Source organism: Phytophthora ramorum (assembly GCF_020800215.1).
Source record: "Phytophthora ramorum isolate Pr-102 chromosome Unknown Phyram_PR-102_s0010, whole genome shotgun sequence".
NCBI lineage: Eukaryota > Oomycota > Peronosporomycetes > Peronosporales > Peronosporaceae > Phytophthora > Phytophthora ramorum.
Window position 1 is genome coordinate 1,222,499 of NW_027150656.1, and position 12,817 is coordinate 1,235,315.

The 12,817-nt window shown below is 52.0% G+C and overlaps 1 protein-coding gene across 2 annotated transcripts; it reads right to left on the reverse strand.

Annotated features, from left to right (window-relative positions):
* Positions 1–2,602: 2,602 nt before the first annotated feature.
* Positions 2,603–12,116, reverse strand: KRP23_10725 (the record flags this gene model as incomplete). 2 transcript variants are annotated; one of them, XM_067881209.1, is made up of 3 exons in its annotated part: positions 5,515–5,551; positions 5,707–6,570; positions 7,552–12,116. In XM_067881209.1, 3 exons carry the CDS (start codon positions 12,114–12,116, stop codon positions 5,515–5,517), a joined length of 5,466 nt encoding a protein of 1,821 aa, XP_067741477.1. The 2 variants fall into 2 exon arrangements, with proteins under 2 accessions (XP_067741476.1, XP_067741477.1); XM_067881208.1 differs by adding an exon at positions 2,603–2,635 and having other exon boundaries at positions 3,630–12,116.
* Positions 12,117–12,817: the final 701 nt, after the last annotated feature.

The following is a 12,817-nucleotide window of genomic DNA, read 5'->3' on the forward strand; positions in this document are numbered from 1 at the left end:
ACCTCGCCAAATAAATCCATCGCTTCAATTCCGAGCTTCATTGATTCGGCCGCAGAAAAATACTGAAGTGTAGGTGTTTGCCTCTTCGTTGTGTTAAGGCTGAAGGTCCCCGATAATGGCAATGAGCCCGGAGTAATAGTGAATACATCAGCAGACACACTAGTACCTAGCAGAGAGGAGGTGGGGGTTACAGATACTGACAACGACGCAACATTACCACTCCCTGGAGGAAATGCGAAGCCCTCGTAGTCGCCCGTAGCTTTCATGAATCGTATCCTCCAGCGATATCCTCCTCGTGTCCCTGCAATTTGAACAGGCTTGTCATCCCAACCACCATAGCACGAAACATCATCACACCCTGTAGTCGTTGACGGGTACTTGAATCGCTTCACAGTCACTTGTCCAACTGTGTCCATTTCGTTGATCTTCCGCTGCATCCGATCGGGGTCTTCATCAAAGGAAATTTCACGAGGACCATAAGAGGAGGAGTGAAAGTCAAGCAAAAATGACCCGCTTAAACCTGTAGAGCCAGGTACCACCTGAGTTACAGTCACGTCATAGTTGGAGATAACTTCAGGGACAAATATAGTCGTGATATCGGGTAGATCACCAGCTCCTGGTGGTGTGAACGTTGGGTTGGAGATGAATCGAACAAGCCACGACATTTCTCCGTACTTGCCGTGAACTGTTCGTTGAACGCTCACTTTGCGCCCAGTAGCAGTAGCTGCTGCCTCCAACACGCGCTGAACGACGCTTTCGTCTGCGTTCCACGGCAAGCGGATAGATAGACCCATCCATGCAGTTGCACCGGTATTAGTGATGTCCATGGCACCACAGTCGGCTTGCTGGACGGTAATAGTAGAGGTCGTAACGCCGGTGACTTCAAAAATGCAGCTCGTGAATGTCCCTATGGTTATATGATCCTGGACGAGAAGCTGTTTCTGCAATAGATCTCCCCCGGACTTGACTGCGAACGACGTCACCGTACATGCCGTACCTACAGCATTTGAGCAGATTACGCTGACGCTATATCGCTGCGCAACTCCCGCGTCACCCTTCACTCTAAAGTCAGTGAAATCACCACGGAGAATTTGCCCAGCTTGCAATTCTGTGACGGTACCCTGTGAGTTGGATCCCGTGAGCAACGTTTTGTCGAAACTCATAAGAGGAACATTTCCCGGGGAATTGCAAAGTTGTGAGCCAGCCGATTCTTCGAGTTGCTCGCAAGGGTTCGTCGCCTCGCTGGTATCCCTCAGGAAGGTCACAGTCCATTCATAACCGCCTGACGTCTTGTCCGCAGCACCTCTGGTAACAGCTACGTCGCCAATGTTTCGCATTCTCTCGAGAATCTCTTCAACTGATGTCCCTGTATTTCCACTCTGTTCCTTTGTTGCCCATGCATTGTGTGGAATAGGATCACTGATCGCTGCATAATTCACAGCCATGTGCGGGTACGTCGCCACACTATGAGAGTCTACCCCAACAGCAAAAGTTCCTTTGATGGGACCGACCCCAATGATAGATACACTGGGCGAGCAGCTTTGGCTCCCATCGATGGCAGTAGTCGTAAGGCCATCCGTAACACATTTGAGAAGAAATGTGTGGCCAACTTGGCGCCCCCATGCCTTCGAGTAGCCCGATTCCCATACGTCATCCCATGCCGCTGGTGAACCTTTCCAGTTGCCATCAATGCCATTAGTATGATCGCTGGTTGGATCTGCCCACTTCGACGAGTAGAACGTGACATACCAAGTATAACCGAGAACTTGATCTGATGTAGGTGGACCACGAGAAACCTTCACGCTACTGGGTTTGATCGTGCCTAATTCATTCAGCTTCGTTTCCATCTCGGATGCTTCCGCAGCAAAACCAATCGGCTGTGTCGTCTCACCATTAAAGCTAAGCTGAAAGCTGCCGCCCAACTGATTCCCCTTTACAGTCTCGTAGACTCCTAATTGGGGATTCTGGCCAGCAAGTTGTGATGATTTTATTTGAAGCAAACCAATATCACCTGCCGTTGATGCATCGATAAAGGATATCGTCCAAGTAAAACCTCTTGCTTGCGTAGCTGCAGAACGCATGATTTCTGTGGTTGGGATCTTCAGATTGACTTTAAAGAAATTCTCAAGTACAGTGTCGCGTACACGAGTATCCAGTAACTGTAGCGAAGTATCCACTCCAACTCGGCACGGGACTGCCGATAACACATCTCCGAACTTGAACGTCATTGTTCCACTGACTTGGTTACCATCACGGCTCAAGGCATCCTCAACCGACAATACAGGTATATCGTTAGTTGGGTCATGGGAGCTCTTAAGTAGCGAGGCGTCCGCAACCATTCTCGGAATATTCCACCCTCGACTGGTAAATGTGATCTGCCACGTGAAGCCTCCAGACCATTTGTTCCCTGTTGGAGAATACACCGTTCTCTTTACAGTCACAGTCCCAAAAACATTCTTCGTGTTTTGCGTTACAGCTTCCAGATAGCTTTTCATATCTGCCTCTGATGCGTCCCAGGGAATGTTCGCTGTGTATATAGGTGTTGGAGCCACAAGTGTCGCGTCTGCTTCGCTAACCAGTCCGACTTTAAACGTACCAGTGATCATACTTCCCACCCCGGCTGCCGTTCGACCCACTGTGCACAAGACCGATCCAGCAGCCGTACACAAGAGTAGTGGCAATGTTCCTGAACGCTTTCGAAACGTAACAGTGTACACGGACCCTACAAAGGTTGCATCTACCTTTTCACTTCGGCCAATCGTCACAGAGTCGACCGCACCAGTCAAGAGACCTTCCACCACGCTGCCAGCCGAAATCGTTGTCGCCGCAGTCTTGAGTGGAACATCTCTCGACTGCTGAGGCGTTTTATACAAAGCAAAGGACTTGCCTGTGAATTTGCTGCAAAAAACACCCACATCATTCGCAGCTACAGTAATTGTTGTTGTAGTACCCGACGTAACCGTGTCCGCTTGAAAAGAGCACACTCCAGCAAGGAGTTTCGCCCCCGTTTGAACAGAAATCGATGTTGCCACTGTAAATGTAGTTCCGTCGAAGCTAGTAACGCAGGCGTCACAAATACGAGCACTCGCACTAGGAGTGCACGGGGTGCTTAAAGTCGTGATCGCGTATGGGTCAGAATATGATTCACAGGTATATGTCACGGAAAAAATTGCTGCTGGGGAATACGCCACCTCGCTTCCGGCGGTCACTTCTATGGCTTGTGTTGGAATGTCTGACACAGCGTTATTGCTCACTGTGACAGCGGCATCAATGGCGAGGAGAGGGACGTTTCCTGCTACCTCCAGACCAGTAAACGTAACTGTGTACACATACGTGAGGTCTGGTCCTGCTGCATTCTTTGACCTTGTGACTACGACCGCGTCGATGTTGGCGAGGTCAATCAAGGCAGTCTGCGCATTCAATTCTCCAGTCGCAGATTGGAGGGACGGTACGAGGTTGACCGTTCGCTGGTACATTTTGTTCACGCAATGTGTGCAAATACTGCTATCAAACGAGAAGAAGAGCGTCCCCCCAATAGAAGTTGCAGGATTGGCAAAAGCTCCTGGAAGCGTGATGGTTATCGTTTGAATTTCGTTCACACGAGCGACACCGACTGTTATCGTTTGTACCTCAAGCGCTTCAGGAACGGTCGTTCTGATCGCTTGGATCTCGTCAACATCATCCGCATCCAACCTCAGCTCCTGAACTTCATTTCGATCAGTGGCGGAGGTCACCACAGTCTGAACTTCGTCCACGACCGCATTGTTTGTGGTCTTTATGACTTGAATTTCATCGACACCAGTGAAAGTCGTTCGCACGACCTGCTCTTCGTTAGTCACTTCCACTGTGGCCTCCACGAACTGCTCTGCATTCACAACATCACTTTGCAGCACCACGGACTGCATCTCTCGAACAATCGGGATCGTAGCGCTGGAGCTCTGCCCACTGGAAAAATCGTCTTGTTCATCCCACTCGATTTGGTAGGATTCGAGACTTGCTCCTCCGTCATAAAGTGGATCCGTCCAGTCCGCTTTCACTGACGTTGCAGTGATTACGGATAGCTCCAAAATCTGCGGTGCACTTGGGGGTTGATTTGTGGCGATTACGGATGAAGGAACGGTTAGCCGAGGAGCTCCGGCACCTTTTGCATTGAAAGCAGTAACTCGGATGCTATATGACGAACCGGGGATTAGTTGGTCCGACCGAACTCCGGTGAACGTATCATCCCCACCAATGATGTACGAACGCTTCGCTCCATACACGAACCCAAAAGCTGCCGGGGAATCGAAGTTAGGAGAGAGATCCCACTCGATCATGTACTGCGTAATGGGATGGCCACCATCTCCCCCATAATAGTCCTTTTCGGTCGAAGATGGTTTCCACTCCACTAAAATCGCATAGCTTGATAGGACAATAGCGGTAGCATCCTCAGGTCGGCCAGGAGTCCGATCAGAAGGTAAGATACTACTTGGGCTCGAAAGCCCAAATGCGCCATCTCCTTGAGCATTCACCGCAAACACGCGAGCGAAGTATTTCGTCACCGTCGAGACTGGAATATTGAAGTAGAATGGTTCCACATCAATTGGCGCTACGCGAAGATCCCCACTTGCTGGACTCGTGAAATCTAAAGAGGTGTCCCACTGAATTCGATACGAGGTGATGGTTGTTCCTCCGTTGCTTTCGGGGGCCCTCCATCTAACTTTCAGAAGCCTACTGGATAGAAAAATCAATTCAACCGCCTGCGGCGTGGTAGGCGTTGTCCGCGGAACTTGAAATGCAGGAATAATACTTGCCGCGTAACCATAACCTTCTTTGTTATGCGCTCGCACACGAATGGCATACGTCTGACCCGTCTTCAAACCTGCAATGGTATAGCGTAACTGCCCAGGCACTCCAATCTCTGCAGCGACACCCGTAACCCTGTCTCGTTCACAATAAAACGATGGCTGTTCCCCGTCACGGGTTAGCGCCACAAGAATTCGTGCACCAGGCCCTTGGAGTTCCGTTCCATCGACGCTCAACAGCGATACGTCATTCTTGAACTCTGAGAGGAATTCGACAGCCCAATTGTAGCCGTATCCATTAGCAGATCGGGTGACCGTCACAGCTCCAATCGTCACTAAGCTTTCGAGTGCAATCTGCATGTCAGCGGCCGAAACATTGTGTGGTAAAGGTGGGGTAGTATCGGATATTCCTCCGCTTGCAAAAGCGATTGTGAACGTTCCACTGATCGGTTGAAGACCTTTCTGAACGGCTTCGACGTAAATGCCAGCACTATTGCCCGTCCAACTATCACTCGGGGATGCTTGAATAAGTTCTTGCGGTCCGACGTGGCCCGCCAAGAAGGTGATTTTCCACTCGGCGTAGGAAGCGCTCTCGAATACTGGCACTGGATCCGGGGCTTCAAGGTTTTGGTCAATAGATATGGTCAACACATTTCCCGTTACAGCTACGGCTGTGATTGTACGTTGACTCCCTGCAATGATGATGATGTCACCTATGGCCAGTTGAATGCTAGCTATCGTAGAAGTTGACGATGCATGGCGCGTGACTGTTGTCACCGTCGCAGTCACAAGTAACCCGTCCACAAGCACGCCACCAACAACAGGATTCGAGCCTGTTTTCGAAACATCTACGGTGCCAAGCGTGGATAATCGCTCTAAGCGCTCCTTCACCGAGTTCAGACCTACTGCATTGGCATCCCACCTGATGTTTTCCGTTGCCTCCCCACCAAAAGAAAGTTTAAAGTAGCCACTACGGCTGCGTGAGTCGGCGAAAATGTTCACTAAGCGCTGAATCTCTGGGAGACCCTTTCCCGCGGAGGTTGTAATGGTTTGCTGCGGTTGAATCCCTTCTGCACGATACCACTCGACCTTGTATTTGTCGACACTGCACAATTCTCCGTCCACTGTACTTGCAGCCCAGCTAACTGCCAGTGTTGTTCCGTCCACGACAGTGGCTGTGACGGTCCGTGGGGGTCCCGGTTGGCCGCAAGTAACAGCAGTAGCGAGCGGCGACGTCGCCGACCCAAACCCGTCAGAATTGTAAGCCATCACGTGTGCATAGTACTTCACACCCGGTCGAAGCCCAGTCAGCGAAAACCGGAAGGGGTCCGATCCGGAAATCTTGTTCGCAACGCGCACTGTTGCACTCGTACCCGTAAGTTGAGAGGCTTTTGCGACGGCAATAGTAAAAATGTTTCCTGCGCCAACCATTTCCTCTCCTCGAAGGTAGGCGAACGTAACAGACCAAATAGCCGTGTTGAGCAAGGTGCTCTGTATGGCCTTTGTGACCTTGATAGAGTAGAGCGTGGTTATCGCTTGCAAGGCGGCCTGCATCTCTAACGCCGATGCACTGGCAGAAATTGCCGCGGTAGTCTTGCCACCAAAGGTCAATGTAAATGAGCCACCCAGAAGAGCCCCACTACTGGTGTAAACTTCCTGGACTTCGTGGGTAAAATCGCCAATAGCCAAATCGTGCGAACCTTGTTCTACTTCGACTACGTTGATGCGAGGAAAGTCGCCTGTTAGCTCTCCCCCATCAGCTACGAGCGGGGCCAAGTTGCCCGGGCTATGCAGAAACGTTATTTTCCAAGCATAACCCCACGACACTTCCGTTCGCGTGACTTCCACTGGATCAACTGCGACGCCCGATGTTTCTGTGATGATAGCGAGTGCATCCGTCATCGCTGTAACGCTACAGTCGAAAGGTAGAGCAGAAGTCGTGCGGCCTCCCCAAGATAAGGTGAAGGTACCCCCAGCACCCACTGAACTACGATAGCTGGTGGTCACCTGCTGGACTTCAGGGGTTACTTCAATACTTGCAACGCCATAGTCGATGCTAGAGCTATCGAAGTTCGGAGAGGAATCCCATTCGATTCGGTACATGGTAACATCTGCTCCTCCAGAGTAAAATGGAGCCCAATAATTAATCGATAACCAGGTTGGGCCGTGAAATTCCCCGAGAGACACTCCAGTCGGTGGGGTTGGAACCACAGAGCTCGCGGAAGTCTGAGCCTGAAAAACGGACACTGAATCGCTTATGCCCTTCGAGTTCTCAGCAAAAATACGAAACGCATACGCTTGGCTGCTCTCGAGAATAAAGTTGTCTTGCTTAGTCACTGCAACAGCACCATTGCCGCGAACATACACCTTCAAGTTAATGGTAGTGGATTTGGCTTCAAGAAGTGGCAGCTTTTTCATGGGATACACCCCCCAAAATGAAACGGTGAGAACGGTGGTTCCACCACTTACCAATGACTTCACACGGACACCGTCCACGCTCCCAAGTTGCTTGAGCTCCTTCTCTATATCCGTGTTTTTAGCATTCCAGCTGATAAGCATAGTTGTTTCACCCGCAAAACCGAGCGTGTAAGTCGCTGGCTGTGTGGTGTCTGTAACCTCCAGAAGAATTGTTTGTATGGGCGCGGGATTTCCCACGTTGATCACATTCGGAGCGATAGCCTTCGGGCTTCGTGTCCCAATACGGGCTTCTGTGCCTCGCCAGTCATGCTCAGGAATTGCATCAATAGTATCTAGACTTCCATCGTACGAGCGGAATACTAGATTCCATTTCCGTCCATTTGAGATGTGGTAGGCGCGTGTTCTCACAATGCTGTCTGAAAAGCTGCCGCTCTTCACTGTTAAGTATCTTGGATCTTTGGCGTCGATCGTGTATTTGTTCATGTCAGCAGATATAGAAGGAAGCCACAACTCATCGCCTACAGTTACGAGGCTGGTCAGGTCCTCTGTTGTTTGCAGTTTGTTGTCGAACAGGTACACTTCAGGGCTCGCTGCCTCGACATTTTCTCCAGCGTAGGCGACGTCAGTTGTGATCTTTGTTCCCGACACAACTGTAGCCTTGAATTTGGTACTGCCAACGAAAAAATAATCAGTCTCTTTGATTCCGTGGTCAGCAGGCAATTCAAACTCGTTCGAGCCCTTGGACACCGCAACCACTTGCGTTAATCGAGTAATACTGACATATCCCGGCAACGGTTTTATTTGCTTCGTGATCAACCCAGCCAATACAGCAAGGTTCTGCGCAGTTGTCCCAGCAAATGCTGTGGTCAGCGTAATATCCAAAGGAGTCATCGACTGAATCGTTCGGGGACCGCCGATGTCCGTGTCCACAACCAAAGTTTCACCAATCGCCAGAAATCGAGTGGGGTCGATTGTCACTCCTCCAAGTCGGATATTCGACAAAACTTGATTACTCCCTACGGCGTCGGCAGTGAGCTCTAAAGAGTAGACGCCGATATCACCTGCAGTTTTGTCCCCAAGAGCCAGAACCGAATCCACGGCACTGAGTTTCTGCAATTCCTGTGTGACCTTCATGTGAGTAGCAGAGAACCCGATCGCCTCAGTAGTCTCTCCACCAAACCATATACGGAAGGATCCGCTGATATCGTCTTGCTTGGCGTCAGTGAACACTGTGACCGTCGGATAAACGCTAATCAGCGCGTTTTGGCCGGTTAAACGCGCATGCTGGATGAAAATGGAATCTTGACCAGTTTCTTCTTGCGCAAACGTTACATGCCAAGCCTTCCCGTAGGCACCATACTGGCTTACACTCACGTTGACAGTGCCGGGGACAGTGATCGAGTCAATTGCATCGCGCATTTCAGCCGCCCCTGTGTTCTTGAATGACAGAGGCGAGGTCACCTCGCCCAGATACGACAAAGTAAACGTCCCGCCGATGGTACTTGATGCATCTGCGAGAATGGTCTGTATTCCAGCTTGGCCTTTCGAACAGGAGCCCTCGTATTTGACCGTATGGACTTGTCCGTAGACTGGCAGGTTGGTCAGGCTTGGCACCCACGGATCACAGGGGGCAGCTCCAAATGACGCTGAATCGAATTGCAGTGTTGGCCACTCGCCCGTCGGATAGTGTCCCCAGAAACGCACGTTGTAGTCGTGGAAATCCAAGATTTTCAAAGAGCGAGCTTCACCAGTAAAGAAATCACAGGATCCGGCTGGACTAACAGAAATCTTCGTTGTGCCCAGTGCCGGTGGAGTGGTAACTGTAAACTCGCAAGAATGCCTGGAAAAGTCGTTGGGGTTCCGGCTCACTTGTATGATAGTGTCTTTGGGTAACACATCAACTTGGTTCTGCGTAAGCGCGCTGGCAACAGTGAGCATGCCAGTGTTATCGTAGTCGGTAACCTTCGACGTCGCCGACCCAGCCAATAATGTCACCTTGAACGCGCGTACCTCCTCTACAATCACCTTGTCCACGACGTCAAGAGCAATTAGCTTGCTCTGTATCGTGCTCGCTGTGCCCGTCTTGCCTAGGGAGATGCAATCGGTTGTCTCGCTTCCAAGCTTAAGTGTGAAGGTGCCACCTGTAGCCGTTGTCGGACCAAACAACCGAACCACCTGAACAGACGACGGTGCTCCGACAACATACGTATCACACACTCGCTCGTCGTTGTTGATCTCGAAGTACCCGTAGTGCTGAGCTGGAGCAGCATGTTGATCTGCGTCGATTCCATGTGTGACCTCTGCGGCTGAACCTGTTTTGACGGAGGTCAGCGAAGACACCAGTTGTAGCCCAGGATATTTGCTGTCCACAACATCTTCAGCGACGTTGTCAAACGAGATCGTCCACGCATATCCATACGGCCCAAGCTCGCTCCCTGAGCCATCCAGCTTAAGTACAGCCCACTTCTCCGTAAAATCTGGCTTGACGTGGCTCAGCTCCACATCAATGTACGAGCTGCCTTCTGCAGGCTGTACTCGCACAGTAAATATGTGTCCTCCAACGTCTATGCGCACACTCTTCAAAAGTAACTTGCACTGAGAGGCAGTCAACGGTGTCGTCGTTGTGAGACGGTTGTTATTTGTGGAAAAGGAAATATCTTCCTGTCCTGTCAGCACGCACAGCGCGCGCGTGACTGAAACTGGGCGGAGGCTAGGAAGGCTGTTCAGAGCGCTCTCGAGAGTGCTGGCTGTCGAATGCACTGACAACTTTGACGACACGTCGTCCCCGTATTGCAGGCGAAAAGTCCCGGCAATATCGTTCTCAAGAGAATTGTAGATATAAAGTTTCTTGATTGCTGGTTTTCCAAACGTATCCCCGACCACATACTCGAACAAATACTTCGACACTGGGTCACCATGGTCAACTGGGCTCGAAAGACGAAGCTCCATCTGCGAGCCAGAAAGAGGCCACATCCCAGTGATACCTGGCGCCTCCGGGGACGTAGCCACGGACGCAAGGAGTGGTAAGGCACCTCGCCCACGCTGCTGCAATTCTGTCGTGCTTGTACCGTAACCATTCTCGTTTCGAGCGTATGCCCGCACAAAGTATTCTTGACCCGGCACCAGCCCATCAATAATTGTTTCGAAAGCAACATCCACACCTTTCACTAGTTCTTGCACCACCACACTTACACCTGTACCTCTCAGCATCGTTTCGTCATCAACAACTAGCAAAGGCAAGTCGCCCAAATTCGACAGGAAAGTGATGGTCCAAGTTGCGCCAAACTCTGAATTATCCACACGGGTCACATTCAGTCGTCCAACCGTGGCAAGGCTCTGAAGCTTGGTCCGTACGTCGACAGCGGTGTCGTCAAAGTTGATCACCGCCCCACCCACGGTTTGAAAGCTGACTGCAAAAGATCCGCTAATGTCATCAGTTGTTGCCTCCGTAGAGATCGACTGCACTTCAGCCACAACTCCACCAACCTCTCGTGAAGCCACAATCGCGGTTGCTGCGAAATCTCCCTTGATCGCATTTAAAGTCATTCGACGGGACTCATCTTCCACGATAGACGCCGTCACTGTGCAGGTTGTACAGGCGGCACCATACACGTCAACGAAGTTTGAGGTCCCAGTCTTTTTGTCAACACGGAAGCACGGAGATGTGGGACAGTTCCCGCTATCGAGCGACTCGAACGTTACGTACCAGCGATAGCCGTTCGATTTGGTGGGGCCAACACGCGAAACATCAATGGTTCCAACACCAGGTAACGCACCCAACGCGCGTTTCATGTCGGCTGCCTCTGCGTTCGCGCTGAACGTTGCCTTTTTGCGTGCGTATGCCGTGACGTGCAGTGTAGAGGCACCCGTCCACGCATTTACGAGCGTGATAGTGTTGGCGGTAATACTTGCCACCTCTACGTCTTGGGTCCCAATTCGAACCTGCTGCCGGGCAGCAAGTTTAGAGCTAAAGTCGCTGGAAGTAGCCACGTCGTTCGAGGTCTTGGTGACTTGAACGTTCCCCAGCGCCGTATCCATAATTTCGACAACAACAGCAGACGCGCCACGAACGTGGTAGGAGTCCAATGGCAGCTCGGAGTCTGTAAACGGTGCAGTAGTATGCACCGTAAACTCTTCTCCTCCGATCCGCACTCGGTCTCCGCGGTTCACAACCCCCAGCATGGAAGCTTTCGCCGTTCTCGACCCTGCTGCAACCGTAGCTGTAATTGCTGGATGCGTGGCCACCCAGTCCCCTTCAAAGCCCACCGACAAGTCAAACGTGCCACCCAGCACTTGTGTCCCCGTGTTCGTCGACACGACCTCCCAGACCTCAGGGTAGTACCCGGGGACGCCCGTCGCGACGCGAAGACCCTCAAACGACAGCACGCGGTTTGGCGGCTGCGTCCCTGGACACCCCGTCGTGTCGCCATCCAGCGTGTCCGTCTGCTTCCCGTTCCCAAGGTACGCGCCGTCGAACGTGATCGTGTACACGTATCCGTTCTTGGCGGCGCTATAGGCCGACCTGGAGACGCCGACGCTGTCCACTGTGGGCAGCTCTTCCAGTGCCATCTCCAACTCCACGTCGCTGGCGTTCCACGGGATGCAGGGCGTCATCTGGGCGCCGAACTGGAGCTTGTAGGCCCCCGCGAGGATGGGCCCGTTGGCCGCCACCGAGAACGTCTGCACCTCGTCCACGCGCCGCGCCACGTCCACTTTGTAGCCTAGCACGGGCGCGCCATTGACGCCTTCAGGCTTGACGTTGAGCGGCGGGGAGAACTGCACGCGCATGGACGAGTCGCTCGCTGGAGACACGAGGATCTTCTCGGGCGGACCAGGGACGTCCTCCGGAGTGAAGAACGCCGCCCCCACTACGGTAACCAGCAGCAGCAGCCCGAATAGAAGCGTCCACGACATATTCCGCACTCGGTGCAGTGTACGCCGAGACCTCATGCTGCGCTTTTAGCTTGTCACGGTCGAGTCGGGATTTGACAGGGAAATCTTGGCGAAAGGGCGCGGATCCGTCAACGACGAGTCACCCGGTGCTGAAGCCGTCGTCAATGAGCTAGCATGACCGCCGTCTTGCCGGCGAAGACGCTCCCATGGCTCCCGTATGCGGGGCGAGTTAACAAATAAGTACCTTGACTCTCGGCAAATGCTAAAATCCACTTATGATGATGCGTGAATACTATTTAATCTGGAACGAATATGTTCTGAACCGCATCGGTGGAGGAGACCTGGCATTCTCGAGACACCGATGCCGGAGACAAGGTCGTGCACTACCTTGGATTGGTCGCCAGACCAGGGGGTTCGCTGGACATCTGCAACATGTCCATAACGAACGATCACATTGGGGAGGCCATTCTGAGGCGCTTGCAGAAGGCTGCATCACTCGCATGATCGTCGACGAGCAAAGCGCGCTCCAAAAAATAAGCATGACTTGGCTACGCAAATTCAAGGAGGGGGGATTCCGATCAAGACTATTATAGACACGTGGCCAGCTTCATGGTCCACAACACCTGGACGATCGTCAACGGCGAGTTTATTTTACAAGGCACGGGCAACTACAGCACGGTCGTGTTCGATGGAGTCCGCCACGCAGAGTCATGTGAGCTCAG